Source organism: Podarcis muralis, chromosome 2 (assembly GCF_964188315.1).
Source record: "Podarcis muralis chromosome 2, rPodMur119.hap1.1, whole genome shotgun sequence".
Lineage (NCBI taxonomy): Eukaryota > Metazoa > Chordata > Lepidosauria > Squamata > Lacertidae > Podarcis > Podarcis muralis.
Genome location: NC_135656.1, coordinates 14042332 through 14059951, shown reverse-complemented (window position 1 = coordinate 14059951; position 17620 = coordinate 14042332). Strand labels below are relative to the sequence as shown.

Below are 17620 nucleotides of genomic sequence, written 5' to 3'. Positions count from 1 at the left end.
TTTCTGTTCTCATCCTGAAGCAAAGTTCTTAACCTGAAGCACTATTTCTGGGTTAGCGGAGTCTGTAACCTGAAGCGTATGTAACCCAAGGTACCACTGTACTGGTTTTGTCTCATCGTGTAATCCCTGCTCCTTTAAAAACAACAACAATGAAATAGTGGTATTTTGCTATTTAAAAATGAAAGGGGGTGGGGTGGGAATAAAAGGAAGAAATCTTGCTACACAGCTACAGTTGTTCTCTGGTTGTTGGGGCGTACTATTGGCCCACAATGAAATTCAGGGAGGGCCAGAGGCACCGCCAGTAAGAGGGGCGGGAACATACCCCAGGAGAAATAGAAGAACAGAAAGAAACAGGGATGTTACTCCAGGGGCAGCCTGGCTAGGCTTGATGGTTCACTTTTATCTCTCTCCCTGTAACCTTCTCTTCCCTCTTCTCTGCAAATGGAATGCCAAGCCGTTTGCACACGGAGGAATAATTTTTAAAAATAGCTTTTAATGGAGTAAGTCATACAAAATACGTGCAACATTCATACACCCCCCCAAACAAATCATCCCTCAAAATGGAATGAATAAAACGGCATGCAAACAAACAAATAAATAAACACGTGAAAATGTGGAAGTTATTCAACAAACCCCCTCCCCTTTAAAAAAAAACATTTTAAAAGTTGGCACATGGATCCTCCCCACATTAAAATAATAACAGTAATAATAATAATAATAATAATAATAATAATAATAATAATAATAATAATAAATTAATAATAAAAATAACAACAACAATAACAACAACAACATATTTCTACCCGCCCATCTGGGCAGCTTCCAACAAAAGAATAAAAATACATTAAAACATCTATCATTAAAAACTTCCCTAAACAAATCTTGGCCCCTTCATCTTATCGCTGGGTTTGTTACTAGCAGGGGATCGGGGCCGGCGTTTAAATAAATACATAAATACATTAAATAAAAATGTTAAATAAAAGCACGACAGCACGTGTGCTATCAATAAATTAAGTATGTTGATTAAATACAATGAAAAGCGTACGACTAGGACGCTTCCCTCCTCCGATCTTAGTTTGCATTCCTGGCTAACGCTGCGCAATGGGAAATGACTCTTGCCACCACGACGGCGAAGGACTGCAGGCGGAGCAGGATGGGGTCCTGCAAGGCTTCCTTCTGCCATTCTGCCAAAATGGGTGGGAGGTCTGGGCTGCTGCTTTCCATATTTCCTCCAACCTGTAGGAGACAAAAGTATCGGGGTTAAGAACGCAGGAAAGAGCCCTGCTGTTGAATCAAGGGACAACATAGGCCAGCATCCTGTTTAGGGCTGGGTGATAATCTGGTTTTCATCAACGCGATATATCGCCCGCAAAACATCACAATATACCAATATATCACGATATCTTAAATAAATATGGGACTAGGTAGAGGCACTGGCTGGCTTCATGGGTTTATCTTGCATCGTGATCTTTGCATAGCTCGCGTACATCATGATTTGTCTTCTATTGTCAGGTCAAAAATGGTGAAACCGATATCACGATACAGATTTCAGATGGATTGAGTAAATAGGATAATGGTACAAAACCAAATTTATAGTAAGTCAAATAATAAAAGTTATATAAGTTTAAGCGTGTGTTTAAGGAATTTAAATCGGGAATGCAAGGGGAAGATCGGAGCGCTTGACAAATTGAATCACAAGTGGATGTACAAAGCAAGCATTAGTTAAAGAGTTAATAATTACTAATTTTCATTTTGCCTATAATATCTAATATCTACTTCTGTTATAAAGTTTTCAATCAATAAAGCACTCAAAAGCAAAAAAAAAACAAAAACAAACCCGTTTGGGACGATGTATTGCTGGGCCCCAATCCTGTTCTCTCACTTCCATACATGTATGGAAGTGAGAGCCGGACCATAAAGAAGGCTGATCGCCGAAGAATTGATGCTTTTGAATTCTGGTGCTGTAGGAGACTCTTGAGAGTCCCATGGACTGCAAGAAGATCAAACCTCTCCATTCTGAAGGAAATCAGCCCTGAGTGCTCACTGGAAGGACAGATCCTGAAGCTGAGGCTCCAATACTGGACTGCTGTTTTGCCTGATCACTTTTTGACCGCTGACAATTCAGCAAGGATGTGATTTGTTGGGTGGGTAGGTCCCCAGGCAAGTGGATCCAGGGGGATATTGCACACTTTATAATTTGTAGGTGATGCAGTACATCTTGGCATGTATGTGAAGGAAGTACATAACCCAGAGAGCATTTGCATAGCGAGTTTCAGTTCAGCTGCACAACACGCCGTATCTTTGAATCTTTATTTGCATCAGCCACCAGCCATAGCAATAAAACACACAATATGATATGCAAAAAAATAAAGATTAAAAAGTCAATTATATAAAATACGTTTTGCGGGGGTTCGGATCAATAGTCAAATAGTGGATCTTACTCTAATTGCCCCGGCTAAAAACCTTGCAACCTTTGCTGTCACCTGCTCATTTTATTCTGCCAAGAGAAAGGACACTATGGCAGTGGCTGGGTGACCCGGAATGGACAATAAAAGAGGGGTGATAACCTCACTCCTCAAGTTTTTATAAAAAGTGCAAGTCAGAAGGACATCTCCACAGGGACATAGTCGTTTTTCGTGTGGAATTTTTTGGACTTGTTCCTCAAGTACAGCCGAAGGCAGTATATTCAATATTGCGAGAGTAAAAGTGTGTCTATATTTTAGAATTGCTAAATTATGCAGCTAGGGTGCCAAAGACTTGAGGTGGGTAGATGGAAAATAGTCATACCACGGGCAAAATTTCCTTATTTCTTCAACAAAATTTCCTTATTCCTTCCAACAACTGTTTAGCTCACTGGTCTTCTAGGATTGTGCAGTACAGCAGTGACGTTAGCATGGTTGCTTTTTAAAAAAATCCATCTCATGTCCGCGTGCCTTTGCACTGTTTTGCTTCATTGACTCTTTTCAATTTGCCTCCGACCTTCATGCGTGACCCTGAGACCTCCCTGTGGCCAAACCCATTCAACCCCTATAAAACGTGTACCCACCTTTGAAACGAGTTGCAATAGTTTATACAGGGTGTTTTTGAGCTCAGCGTTTGACGTCGGGGGGAAAACGTGCACCAGAAGTTCATGATAATGGTGAAGTCCTTGGTGGATTTTTCCCAGGCAGCCCTAGGAAGGAGAGTAGAAACTTAATTTATTTTGTTAGATTACAGGACAGGCTCAGGCTGCAGAAAGCATCAGATCTTGCGAAAAGTAAGGTTACAGGGAACCAGACAGAGGGCCTTCTCGGTAGTGGCGCCCACCCTGTGGAACACCCTCCCTTCAGATGTGAAGGAAATAAGTAGCTATCCTATCTTTAAAAGACATCTGAAGGCAGCCCTGTTCAGGGAAGTTTTTAATATTTAACGCAGTATTGTTTTTAATACTTGATTGGGAGCCGCCCAGAGTGGCTGGGGAAACTCAGCCAGATGGGCGGGGTATAAATAAAATAAAATAAAATAAAAATAAATCTTGCAGCGTTGGATGCAAAACTGCTGAGAGTCACATATAAGAGTCACAAAAATGCTGAGAGTCACAGCCTTTGATCTTGAAATTCTGCTCCCTAATTTGATGTTATGAGACCAGGCTAAAGGCTCCTGCAGGAGTCATTTTTTTAAAAAAAAATTAATGCATTCATGGTGATTAGGGCTCATGATGCTATTGGAGCGGTTATATGGAACCTCGCTTTCAGTATTGATGATGCCTTGCAAAAGTTTCAGGGTGGCTGTACTGCTTTGCTTCCCAAAGGTCCATGTCCTGAAATCCTCTAACATTTTATACCCCAAATGCTTTCCTATGGAGGAAGAGTCCCCCCCCCCTCCAGACAGAAACAAGGGGGAAGCATCACGGGATATCTAATAAAGAAGAAAGATGGGTGGATGGCCCAATATTAATCCACAGCCAATACTGTACTGCGTCAATGGCATGTTGATGATTACATCTTCAAAAAATCACCAGTCTGGAGGGGGCCCTTAAGTTATGAGCCCCAGCTTTTGTCAAAGCCATTTGTCCCTTCTTTTTCCCTTGTTTTTCTCACTGCCTGACTTTCCAACACCTGGGGGGGGGCAGTGACCCTGCGCCATTGACTAGACCAGGGGTCAGCAAACTTTTTCAGCAGGGAGCTGGTCCACTGTCCCTCAGATCTTGTGGGGGGCCGGACTATTTTTTTTTTGGGGGGGGGGAATAAATGAACGAATTCCTATGCCCCACAGATAACCCAGAGATGCATTTTAAATAAAAGGTCACATTCTACTCATGTAAAAATACGCTGATTCCCAGACCATCTGCAGGCTGGATTTAGAAGGCGATTGGGCCGGATCCGGCCCCCGGGCCTTAGTTTGCCTATCCATGGACTAGACCAAGAGTCTTGGTGGACCACTTAATGATTTTTCTGCCTCTTGTAGCAATTCTATGTCAGGAGCTCATCCTACACTCGAGTAGGACCCTGGTAGAGACACATGCCCAACTGGCGTGTTCTCTCCCTCCTGGTTGTTCGTTCGGGAGCTTCAAAAGCTTTCTTCAGCCCGAACATCACAGCGACCGATGCCAACAGACATCGGCACACTTAGGGATTCACAGAGTCTTCGCAGTTGCCTAACAGACCTCAGCAACTCAGCATTTTGGCTAATCTACTTTATTTACATATAAACACACACGGAGCACTGCAACATGGCTCCCTCTCTCTCTAGCATCAGACAGCAAAAAGAACAAAGGACAATAGTCCCACTTCACGGAACACAGTAACAAAACATCCTGTCTCCGTCACTTCCCACTCTGTGGAGTCAAAACATATACCATCATGTGAAAGACAAAAATCCCATGACTACAATCATGGAACAGGAATTCTAACATTCTAATGCATGGTGCTAGATGCTGTACAGTTAGTAATTGTGTTCTTTTTATTTTGCTGCTTTTCTTTCTTGCACTGTATATAATTTCATTTGCTTTTCGCAGAATTAATGTAGCAATGCTATAAAATGCAATGCCAGAATATCGTTACTTGACGACACTGGAAATGTTAACTAATATACGAGCAGGAATTACCAAAGGGATAGCTGATGGATACGGATAAAAGAAAAAGAAAAAGAAAATTAAAGATAACTATGACATAAAATCAGCAATAAGGGGGTAATTAATTATCCTAGAAGGGGGTGGAAAATCTTTTTCTTTCTTTTTTTAAGTGGTATAAAATTTGCTTAATCTGTTATGGATTTATTATAAATTTGGAAAACCGATAAAACAATAACTGGCAAGAAAAATACAAGGCAGGAAATAAAAGCAATGGAAGAAATAATATAAATTTAATAAATAATAATGACAACAAAAGCAGCAATTAAAAAGCAATGTGGATCTGCTGTGGACCACCTGAAGGAAGCTTATAGTCCGCTGGCCATGGTTTAGGAACCCTTTGACCAGGCCTTCCGGTGTCAGAACTGAAAACACTCTCAACTCTTTGCTCATCCCTTAGGTTTGTAAGAAAGAGTCTGGATAATTATATAGTGTGTGGTATAAGAACTTTCTTTCTGCCTTCAGGGAACCATTTCCACATCTAAGTGCTTGCCAAGGAAACTCTGAGTGTCTGCTGTGGAACTTCCTGGTTGTTGCTAAGCTTTGTGGGACGAGTTCCAGTGCACGTTCTTGGTTTGGAAGAGGGCACTGTGTCAAGCCTCTTGGGTCTTCTCCATCTTACCAGGGGGAATGACCGTGACTCCAGGGAAACACCCAATGCATATTGTGTTGGAACGTCCGTTGTCTTCCAGCGAAATCTATTTCCCAGTTGACAAACTAATGCTATGCTTCCAGCCAGGGAACCCAACTTCACCCAGAATGCAGTTTTGATAGCATTATCCTAATCGAAACTGAGGGTGGTGGGGCGGGGAGGTAAAAAATGTCCTGAGCTGCTGACTATTGCCAATTTAGCATGGTTGCCTCTGCCCTTAACCTGAAGCCAAATGTAAAATGCACACTAGAGGAAGCGACCAAGAATCCTTTTACAAATCTGTTGTTGTTGTTTAGTCGTTTAGTCGTGTCCAACTCTTCGTGACCCCATGGACCAGAGCATGCCAGGCACCTCTGTCCTCCACTACCTCCCGCAGTTTGGTCAAACTCATGCTGGTAACCTTGAAAACACTATCCAACCATCTCGTCCTCTGTCGCCCCCTTCTCCTTGTGCCCTCCATCTTTCCCAGCATCAGTGTCTTCTCCAGGGAGTCTTCTCTTCTCATGAGGTGGCCAAAGTATTGGAGCCTCAGCTTCAGGATCTGTCCTTCCAGTGAGCACTCAGGGCTGATTTCCTTAAGAATGGATGCGTTTGATCTTCTTGCAGTCCATGGGACTCTCAAGAGTCTTCTCCAGCACCATAATTCAAAAGCATCAATTCTTCGGCGATCAGCCTTCTTTATGGTCCAGCTCTCACTTCCATACATCACTACTGGGAAAACCATGGCTTTAACTATACGGACCTTTGTTGGCAAGGTGACGTCTCTACTTCTCAAGATGCTATCTAGGCCTGTCATTGCCCTTCTCCCAAGAAGCAGGCGTCTTTTAATTTCGTGGCTGCTGTCACCACGAAATTGTAACAAATCTGTTACAATACCTTTAATAAAACATTCTGCTCCCCTGTTCCGCTGCCCAAAAAATTCTGGGCATTGTCGATTACCCCTCAACAGAATTACAATTCCCGGAAATTCTTAGCAAACTACAGCGCCCAGAAATCTTTGAGGGAAAGAATGTGGTTCAAATGTGCTTTAAAGGAATAGCGTGTACACAGCCTTAGTCTTTAAGGTGCCACAAGACTCCTGCTGTTTTTCAAGCAGAAACTAGCAAATTCAGGTTGTGCAGTTAAAGTGGATTTGGTGCTGTTGCGCAACAAACACACTCACCCCCCCAAAAAAAAATATTGACTCTTTTTGTGGTTAGGAACTTGACAGGAAAATGAAAGGTGAGGCATTAACTTCCTGGGAGGCAAGTTGGAATGCGTTGTCAGTAAATGACAGACATTTATTAAATTCCATGCAAACCTTGTGCAAAGAAATAAGGACTTAAGGCTCAGTAAACAGGCTGTCTAGAAGTGGCTTTCGTTGTTTTTGCTGCAACAGACTAATGCCCCTTTGGAAACAGATACAGACAGGCTTTATTATTATTTTTTACTGACCATGTTGTCTTTTAGATTAATTTGGGGGAAATTACTGGGGGTCTGCTGGTCAAATTATGGAACGTGTCTGTTCTGTGCAGCAGTCTCCCTAGCCTCCTTCGTTGTTTTTTAAAAATAATATTTATTAAAGTTTCCAATAATACAAAAAGAAAAAAGAAAAAAAAGAAAAAGATTCATTCATTACATTCCAGATTTTCAATAACTTCTTTCCACAACTTCCCCTCACCTCCCCTTCTTGTATTCCATGTCCAAAATATTTATCCAACAAGTTCTTATCCCTAAAATTTTAACCTTAATTTGTTATTATATTTAGTTCAATTTATATATCAACTTTTAACTTTTATACATCAATCACTTATGCTTAAAAATTTTCCTCCTAGCCTCCTTCGGTGCCCTGTGCAATGGGGAATGTGTGGCTCATCTTCCCCTCACTCAGGCCTCGCAGACTGACATTAAGTTCTCTGGGGCTACTCTGAAGGTCAGGATCCGGTCTTCAAAAACTGACCAATTGAGGAAAGGGGGCACCTTAACACTGGCCCCGGCAGAACAGGAGGGCCTGTGCCTGTGTCCGGACATGGGCCGGATCCTCAGGGTACGTCCCAAGCACGAGGGCCCTTTTGTCAAGCAGTCTTGCATAAAGTTACAGTGGCCTGTGGCGGTGACCCCCTGAAATACTTTGGGCACTCTTTTCATATTGGGGCTGCCACTTTAGTGGCAGACCAGACTCTGCCCGCATCAAGGAGCTGGGTTGCTGGCATTCTGAGGTGTACAAGGGTTACATTTGTCCCAGCACGCCATCCTTGTTGTTGTTGTTGTTGTTTAGTCATTTAGTCATGTCCGACTCTTCGTGACCCCCTGGACCAGAGCAGGCCAGGCAATAACCCCTGATCAATTGGGCTAGCTCTCTTCGCTCATCTATCTGGCATTCCAGTGTGTGCATTTTGTTGTTGTTGTTTAGTCGTGTCCAACTCTTCGTGACCCCATGGACCAGAGCACGCCAGGCACTCCTGTCTTCCACTGCCTCCCGCAGTTTGGTCAAACTCATGCTGGTAGCTTCGAGAACACTGTCCAACCATCTCGTCCTCTGTCGTCCCCTTCTCCTTGTGCCTTCCATCTTTCCCAACATCAGGGTCTTTTCCAGGGAGTCTTCTCTTCTCATGAGGTGGCCAAAGTATTGGAACCTCAGCTTCACGATCTGTCCTTTGTGAGCACTTAGGGCTGATTTGCTTAAGAATGGAGAGGTTTGATTTTCTTGAAGTCCATGGGACTCTCAAGAGTCTCCTCCAGCACCATAATTCAAAAGCATCAATTCTTCGGTGATCAGCCTTCTTTATGGTCCAGCTCTCACTTCCATACATCACTACTGGCTGCAATTTAGTTTTCTTGCAGGTCTCCCCAGCTTGAAGATATGGGAGGTGGGGCATAGCATTGTTCACGGGGCGGCAGCCTATGCCTCGTCGTGACTGGGGCCACAGTCTTGACATCCACCCCAAGGTACATGTCTATTGGATGGGCCGGTGGGGCATGTGTTGTCCCGCCTTGATGCCCATGCTGCTGAGGGTGGCAGCTGCGTACGGACCACCAAAGGTTGTGGTTCTGCAGCTTGGAGAGAATGACATGGTGTGGGGGAAAGGCGTTGCCCTGACCCTGGCCGCCAGGGCAGACGTCAAAAGCTTGCAGGCCATGTACCCGCAATGACCATCTGCTAGTCCAATCTCCTTCCCCGCCTGCGCTGGAGAGGGGTTAACAGGCCCTCTTCCTTCAGAAAATCAACAGGGCCATGCGCAACACCATGCGGCCAATTGGCATTCTCTCTATTCCACATCTCACCATCAGAGTGGAGAAGGGCGGGCTGTTTAGGGCTAATGGAGTGCATTTGACGCCCCTAGGAAATGAGCTTTGGTTGCAAGGCCTCAAAGATTGGGCGGACAGGTGTTTGTTCTTCAGCTGTGGGTTTCTTGGCGGCAAGGCCCCTTAGGGCCTCGGGTGGCGGTTTTTAGGCCTTGGCGAGGTATCCTTTAGGAACATGGGTGGTGCTGTGGGTTAAACCACAGAGCTTAGAACTTGCCGATGAGAAGGTCAGCAGTTCGAATCCCCGCGACGGGGTGAGCTCCCGTTGCTCGGTCCCTGCTCCTGCCAACCTGGCAGTTCAAAAGCACATCAAAGTGCAAGTAGCTAAATAGGTACCACTCCGGCGGGAAGGTAAACGGCGTTTCCGTGTGCTGCTCTGGTTCACCAGAAGCGGCTTAGTCATGCTGGCCACATGACCCGGAAGCTGTACACCGGCTCCCTCGGCCAGTAAAGTGAGATGAGCGCCGCAACCCCAGAGTCGGCCACAACTGGACCTAATGGCCAAGGGTCCCTTTACCTTTACCTATGGTATCCTTTAGTCTATCTTCAAGTTGGGGGGGAGGCATTACATACACCCCCACGCGGCGGTGTTTGCAGGGCCCATTAAAGGGTTGATTGCGGGAGTCCCTGTCCCTAGAGCGGCAGCATGTAGGTCAAACTCCCAGCGGAGGTAAGGTAGGAGGGCACGCTGTGTAAGTTTGTCCTTTACAGTCCCCTCCCACTGTACCACATTGCCCTGCACATCCTCAGTCCCAGACGGGCTGAGCGGGTTACAACCCAAGGCGTATGCCAAGCTTCCCACATTCTGAAGTTAAATAAAGTTGTGGCCAATTTGAAGCCATACTTTGGTCTCTTGTCTCTCTCTTTGGGGGGTAGGCTCCACGGACAAGGTTCAGTGCGTGTGCTCGCAAAAACACTTACCATTTTATTATTGTCCAACGAATCTGGATCACATTTGTCACTGCATTCAATCCTCTGGGGAAGTGAAACACTCGTATTTGCCTCCTGGGGGGGGGTGATAAAGAGAAACTCGGTGTAAAGATGTCTCTTGAGCAGGCCTGAAGCCCCGCTTCTGGCATTCCTCCTGCCTTGCCTTCCACCTTCCAATCTCTCTTTCTCACCTCTGCTGTTTCATTCATTTTTGCGGGAAATTCCCTTTTCCAGCGCCGTTTCCCACTGCTTCCCGCTATCCCAGATTCTTAGATATCCCATAGACTGTCCCCCGGACAGGTGAGGCTGCTGATCCCTTATTTTCGAGGCTGCTGATCCCTTATTTTCAAATCTGAAAGTTGACGGCTATGTGCTTTGCACCTTGAGTACTTTTACCTGGATGATATGCGCCTTTGAGTTCAGATAATAAATAGCAGGCAGTGTTCTGGGGCAGCAGCACTCACCTGGCCTCTGTTCAGTTGTGTTGCTGCTGCATACTGGGAGGTAGAGAGAGGTAGGGGTGAGATGGCAGAGAGGTTGGTGCCACAGTGCAAATGCATCAGGGGGATCTGTTCCTGTACTCCTGCCAGTGTCTGCACCGCGCCAACCTTTCTGTTCCCCTTCTGCCTCCCAGTAAACAGCCACCACAGGACCAGAGGTCAGGGGAATGGCCTGTTCACCACGCTGTCTCAGACCCTCCAAGTGTCCTTATTTTCCAGGTATAATCCCAGTGTTACAGAAGCCATCCCAGATTTTGATTTGATCCTGGAATGTTCTGCTTTGCCTTAGGACATCCCTATTTTCATCGGAGAAATGTTGAAGGGTATGGAGTTATGCGACGCCTGAGCCAATGAGATAAGTAACTATACAAAGCCTTTAGAAGATATCTGAAGGCACAGTGGTACCTCGGGTTAAGTACTTAATTCGTTCCCGAGGTCCGTTCTTAACCTGAAACTGTTCTTAACCTGAAGCACCACTTTAGCTAATCGGGCCTCCTGCTGCCGCTGCACCGCTGGAGCACGATTTCTCTTCTTATCCTGAAGCAAAGTTCTTAACCTAAAACACTATTTCTGGGTTAGCGGAGTCTGTAACCTGAAGCGTATGTAACCTGAAGCGTATGTAACCCGAGGTACCACTGTATAGGGAAATTTTTAAAAATGTTTTATGTTTTTATATAAGTTGAAAGCCACCCAGAATGGCTGGGGCAACCCAGTCAGATAGGCGGCGTACAAATAATAAAATTATTATTATTATTAAGGAATAGGACGTCCCTATTTTCATTGGAGAAATGTTGGAGGGTATGTTGTCTGCTCTTGCTGGTAATGCTACTTGGTTGCCTGGAGGGAGGGTAATGAGGTGTTTGTGTGTGTGTAGAAACTAGCCTACTAGCCTCAGGTAATATATTCAGGTGCTTGGCCCACCTTTGTCTCTGATCCCATCCACCATTGACATGAAGGTTGCTCAGAAAGGAATGCAGCTTACACACTGGAAAAGGTTTGCAGCAAGCATTTCCTGGGGTTTGAGAACGGTATCTGTCAACCTGTCACTTTATTTATGTGTGCGTGTTTGTCAGATCATTCCCTGTTTGCCCCTGATATTGGAAACAGTCCAACGGATCTTAGCTACACATCTACACATAGCCGAGTGGGCGTTTGAACCCTGGTCTCCCAGGTCCTAATCCGACTCTAACCTCTGCACCACACTCTCTAACGCTGATGGCAGCCCTTCTGCCTTCTAGAGTCACCTGGTTCTCCTTTGCATCTAGTTACTCGAGAGCAGGGGTAGCTAGGCTGCTGCCCTTTTGATATTGTTGGATTCCTCATACTTGGCCTTCAGTCAAGGACTATGGGAGTTGTACTGGCTTAGAGTGAGCAGATTAGAAACCATCCAAAGATATAAGCCCAAGCTCTAGATCATTATGGTTCAGCAGTCCACACTAAGGTTAAGGTCCAGTAAGGTTAAAACCATCTGAAGCATTAGGTTGCATCTGAGTGGTGGAATTCTAATTGTTAGACTTGCAAGCTTCCTCAAACTCAGCCCTCCAGATATTTCTTGGCCTACAACTCCCACAGTCCCTAGCTAGTAGGACCAGTGGTTAGGAATGGTGGGAGTTGTAGTCTCAAAACATCTGGAGGGCTGAGTCTGAGGAAGCCTGTTTAGAGAATGGTAAAAGTATGGAGTTTCCGCTCACAATCATGTGAAATTGAGGACCAATTATGCTGCAATATTAGAATATTAAATGGGGGAAAACAAACAAACAGCAATTGCTTCACCTCACAAGGTTTCAAAACGAAGAGGAAGGAGAGAGAATGCGAAACTTTTAAAACCACATGCGAGGAGGAGTTGCCGTTTTCAAAATGTGCTGGGTCAGACTTCACTGTTTGTTCGTCGCTGTGAAGAGAGCCGTGGAAAATGTTCCGTGCAGTTGTTTGTGCAATTCTTAACCCCCTGCTAAATGTCACTGGGTAAAGATGCTAGCTTGTCATGCGACACAGTCAAGTACCTTGTGTCACATCCTACACAGTTGAATGTCTTGAGACTGACATGTGGCAAGGGTGGAGAAACTCAACAAGACAGGGATGCTATATTTAACAAATGCAAAGAAAACTGGTGTGCGCATGCGCCCTGCTTCGTTTTATTTCACCAATTATTGAAAGGTATAAAAGCTGTCAAAACCCTTTGCTCAGGGCAGTTCCCTTCAGATTGGCTCCGGAGGTGCTGCCCTGCTGCTGCAGTAGTAAATAAAGAGAGGGTATTTATGGCCTCGTCTATTGTTTAAACCAGTGTTTCCCAACCTTGGGCCTCCAGCTGTTTTTGAACTACAATTCCCATCATCCCTGACCACTGGTCTTGCTAGCTAGGGATGATGGGAGTTGTAGTCCAAAAACAGCTAGAGGCCCAAGGTTGGGAAACACTGGTTTAAACCACTGTTTCCCAAACTTGCATCACCAGCTGTTGTTGTGGTGGTTTTTTTGGACTACAAGACCCATCATCCCTAGCTAGCAGGACCAGTCGTCAGGGATGATGGGAATTGTAGTCCCAAAACAGCTGGCGCCTCCAAGCTTAGGAAACACTGGTTTAAACTGATCCCTACCTGGGGACAAACTGAGGGGAGTGGGCCTTCCTTGACATAGGTAACTGAAAGTGTTCGATATTTTTAAAGGACAATTTAATACCAGAAAATTCTAGAATGACTTTATAGGAGAACATTGCTCAGTAACCATTTTGTTGTCCTTCTCCTTCTCTTCCTCCGCTTGTGCCGGGGGCAGACTTTGCTAATCTTTCGTAATATGGCACCCTCTGCGAGGCCAAAATTTGGCGCCCACAAATGGATCTTCTCAATTACGGATCTTTCTCCATTTTTGTGCCCCCTCAACTTGTGGCATAACACCCTAAATCTGGCACTACTTGTCTACACCAGTGACTGCCAGTGCAGAGCCAGGGGGTGGTAGTGACTCTGGATTAAGGCTACAATCCTATGTGCATTTACCCAGGAATAACAGCAACTGAAAATAGTGGGACTTACTTTTGACTGAAGTAAACATGAATAGGATTGCACTGTAAGTAACATGGAGTAGAGGACTGTGAACTTATGTATGTGGTCTGAAGATCATCACTACCTCTTGCCTCTCGTTAAAGTAGGGGTGTTGGTGGTTCTTCACATATTATTGGACTCACAACTTCCAGTAGCCCCAGGCAACATGCCCAATGATTAGGGTGATGTGAACTGGTATACCAGTGGTAGAGATGGTTGAATCCATCTATTTCAGTTTTTCTTTTTCCCAGTCAGATTCAGTTCCCCAGAATTCCACACACATCATCATCATCATCATCATCAGGAAACTACACCAGCGTTTTAGCATTGATTCCTCCCAATATACACATGCTTGTATGCAGTTTTGCAGAACAATTTTGGAATTTTTCGAACTCCTTCTCAAGGGGGACAAAGTCAGCCTAACACTGGGCACAATCTCTTTGGCTATCCCTTTATTTGGGGCTGTTTTTAGCTGAGCCAACTGCCTGTGTTTTAACGGTTTACGACTGTGGTTTTCAACCTTTTTGAGTCCACAGCTCCCTTGACCAACTACAGTCGTACCTTGGTTCCACAGTGGTTAATGGATGTCTGTTTTTTCTTTTTCTTTTTTTATATGGATTTTGTTGTACATATTTAATTTTTATTGCTACAAACCACTGATATACTTTTAACAATATAATTTTTTTTATGAATAGAATAATAATAACTAAAACTAGTTTTTAGGAGTGCCCTGCCAGATTATGACAGGTTTTCAGCAGCTATATAAAATGACTATGTTTTATTGAAATGGATAGAACAGTTTTATGTATAAGCCACTTTATGAGGGTTTTCTCTGAAATGGGGAGATTAAATAAATATAACTAAATATAAATGCAAAAGAGTGGCTCCACCACTAGGGATGGGAGAAGAAAGTCAATCTAGTTCTCATTTACAGGTGAATCTCCCTAATCTGCACTTTCTAAAACAATATGAAAACCAAAAGACAACCATCCTTTGAACTTCTCCGAATTCTGCAATGCCAACATGGGCATAAAAATGCATATACTGAAGTAAAGTGTGAGTATAAATGCATAAAATGGTGAAAATAACATATCAGAAATGCTTCATATTACGGGAAATTTGTTTATAGGTAATAATAATAATAGTAGTAGTAATAATAATAATAATTTAATTATTTGTACCCTGCCTATCTTACTGGGTTGCCCCAGCCACTCTGGGCAGCTTCCAGCAAATATAAAAGCATAATAAAACATCAAACATTAAAAACTTCCCTAAACAAGGCTGCCTTCAGATGTCTTCTGAAATTTGTATTTACGTATCTCCTTGACATCTGATGGGAGGGCGCTCCACAGGGTAGGAGCCACTACCAAGAAGGCCCTTTGCCTGGTTCCCTGTAACTTCTTTCCATATATATCAGTGCGAAATTGGATACAAAGTGCTGTTTGCACTAAAATGCTGGTGGATTTTCATGAGGACTTTGAAAAAAACAAATCGCAAACTGAGGTGGAAATGTAGAGAATTGTAAAGGTAAAGGGACCCCTGGCCATTAGGTCCAGTCGTGACTGACTCTGGGGTTGCGGCGCTCATCTCGCTTTATTGGCCGAGGGAGCCGGCGTACAGCCTCCGGGTCATGTGGCCAGCATGAATAAGCTGCTTCTGGCGAACCAGAGCAGCGCATGGAAATGCCGTTTACCTTCCCGCCGGAGCGGTACCTATTTATCTACTTGCAGTTTGACGTGCTTTCGAACTGCTAGGTTGGCAGGAGCAGGGACTGAGCAAGGGGAGCTTCTGATCGGCAAGTCCTAGGCTCTGTGGTTTAACCCACAGCGCCACCCGCGTCCCTTAGAACTGTACTTCATGATAATAAAAAGGGAAGACACAGAGAAATTCTGAAATGGATAGATTTGGCGATTCATCTCCATCTCTAAACCGCAACCTTTCACCTCTAGGTCACTTTTCTGTGAAGGATGCTCAATCATGAAACGCCCCACAAATGAACTTTTCTAAACCCTAAGCCAGTCTGGGGAACAGAACGGTTCTGCTCTCAGGCTAATTGTCAGCGTTTGTTCTTTGCTATCCTTTAATTCATTTCCCTACCAAACTCGCTCCTTTACATTCCAGCCCTCCACTGGCATGCGTCCCCAAAGTTTGCCAATTCAGGATACCATTTCATGTGCATCTGACAAAGTGGTTCAGAAAAAGCATAGGCCATAATAAACCGGCCTTTAAAAGTGTCGCGATGCAAAGGTCTTCGCTGTTGGAGCTCTGTCGCGATCCACGCTCCTCTTTGGAACCTCAGACGGCTTTGCTGAGCGAAAGCGGGGAATTCTATTTTTACTCACCACCACCACCTTCTCCTCTAGCCTCAGCTTCCACAACTCGCTGAGTATCTCCTGCGAGGCATCTTTGCAATCCTTCCAGGAAGGCTTGTCTTCCCTGGGCAGCCTCATCCCCCTGGAAGCAGTAACCAGTAGCAGCAAGAAGCCCAGAAGACAGCTTGCCCTGAGGTTCCTTGAGTTGCTCTGCATCTCTGAGGAATTCAGATAGAGCCTGGGATGATTCACGAGGACTTGCCTTGAGACTGATTGTTTGAGGAACCAGGATCCCTCTATTTATATTCTCTGCCACAGGTTGACTCAGGCAAATAGTGGGGATTTCCCTTCTGGGCCTGACAGGTGGGGATTGTACTACAACTGCAGTGATGTCAGGAAGCAGAGCTAAGTCCAGCAGATCCCATTCATGGTGACAGTGACACTGCTAAGTCCACTGGAAGAAAAGCAGAAGTGATACCGTGGTCTGGGCACTCCAGTGTGGATTGTGGGTCACCTCAGAAATTGGTTCATTTGCCTAATGGGTTCAGAGCGTAGGCATCTCCAAGCAGGGTGGGCAAAGCACAAAACTCCCTTTTTTCTCCCTACCTGCACACAGAAAATCCAAATCATACATCATCTAATACCTATGTCAGAAAATTATCGGGAAGAGCAAACCAAGAAGCTGGTCATCTATTTCCCCAGCTCCCACCAGTCCCTCAGTGCCCCTTTCTCCACCACACATACAAAACCCTCCTTTAAAAAAATAAAACAAAAAAATAAAGCCCCTGTTGTTTTCAAACCATAGGGACGCGGGTGGCGCTGTGGGTTAAACCACGGAGCCTAGGACTTGCCGATCAGAAGGTCGGCGGTTCGAATCCCTGCAATGGAGTGAGCTCCTGTTGCTTGGTCCCTGCTCCTGCCAACCTAGCAGTTCAAAAACACTTCAAAGTGCAAGTAGATAAATAGGTACCGCTCCGGCGGGAAGGTAAACGGCGTTTCCGTGTGCTGCTCTGGTTTGCCAGAAGCGGCTTAGTCATGCTGGCCACATGACCCGGAAGCTGTACGCCGGCTCCCTCGGCCAATAAAGCGAGATGAGCGCCGCAACCCCAGAGTCGGTCACGACCGGACCTAATGGTCAGGGGTCCCTTTACCTATTTTCAAACCAGTCAAAAAAATGACAGGCAATTGCAAATGTAATAACATTGCTGGTGATGTGAGCACATGGCATCATAGAATCATCCAGGTGCAGATCAATGTCAAGCATGTATTTTCACATGTGGCCAGGCATGGTCAGTAGTTGCTGTCTCTATCCCGATTGAATAAAGGAATAGCAAGCGATGGAAAATTTTGTCTGTTTTTGTGGGTGCTTTGTGAAGTTGACAGGTTTATTCCTCGGCTGAAGCAACAGTCCAAACCTGACCATATCGTGAGTCGAAGGAATGACGCTCCTGCTCCCCCAGTGCGTTATCTCTAGATGCACTGGCAGTAAAAGATGAAGCGACAAGTCTTTGGAGACAACATCTTGGTTAGCATCTTAAATAAGTTCAATAGGGCTAAGGCTGGTGGCGTATTCAAAGGCTGATCTGTGAAAAGGGTGGTTTCAGAAAAGAAAATTGTCCCTATGGCATGGCCACCACACGTGCAGATAAGTCCCAAGCTCACCACAAGATCTTCAACAGTCTGGGGTGGATTTTTTTGGTGTACTTTCTATAATCCTAATACCCAAGTCCTACTTCCTGCCTTTCACCAATTTTTAAAAAAACAGCAGCCTACAAGCAGAGCAATAAACACAGTAA

The 17620-nt window shown here is 44.9% G+C and overlaps 1 protein-coding gene across 1 annotated transcript; it reads right to left on the bottom strand.

Moving 5' to 3' along the window:
• Window positions 1–1007: 1007 nt before the first annotated feature.
• Window positions 1008–15962, bottom strand: IL23A (interleukin 23 subunit alpha). Its single transcript, XM_077920087.1, has 4 exons — window positions 15858–15962; window positions 9892–10049; window positions 9027–9081; window positions 1008–1236 (listed from the first exon to the last, which is right to left on the bottom strand). Exons 1-4 carry the CDS (start codon window positions 15960–15962, stop codon window positions 1072–1074), a joined length of 483 nt encoding a protein of 160 aa, XP_077776213.1. The 3' UTR covers window positions 1008–1071.
• Between the last annotated feature and the right edge of the window lie 1658 nt (window positions 15963–17620).

Bases quoted from the DNA above. Each gene is read 5' to 3' on its own strand.
- IL23A (XM_077920087.1), bottom strand. From the start codon at position 15,962: ATGAGGCTGCCCAGGGAAGACAAGCCTTCCTGGAAGGATTGCAAAGAT. The intron at 10,050-15,857 runs GTGGTGAGTAAA...CCCCCCCAGGAG, and splicing joins GGCTAGAGGAGAAGGTGGTG to GCAAATACGAGTGTTTCACT. The intron at 9,082-9,891 runs GTATGGCTTCAA...CTCATTTCCTAG, and splicing joins GAGAGAGACAAGAGACCAAA to GGGCGTCAAATGCACTCCAT.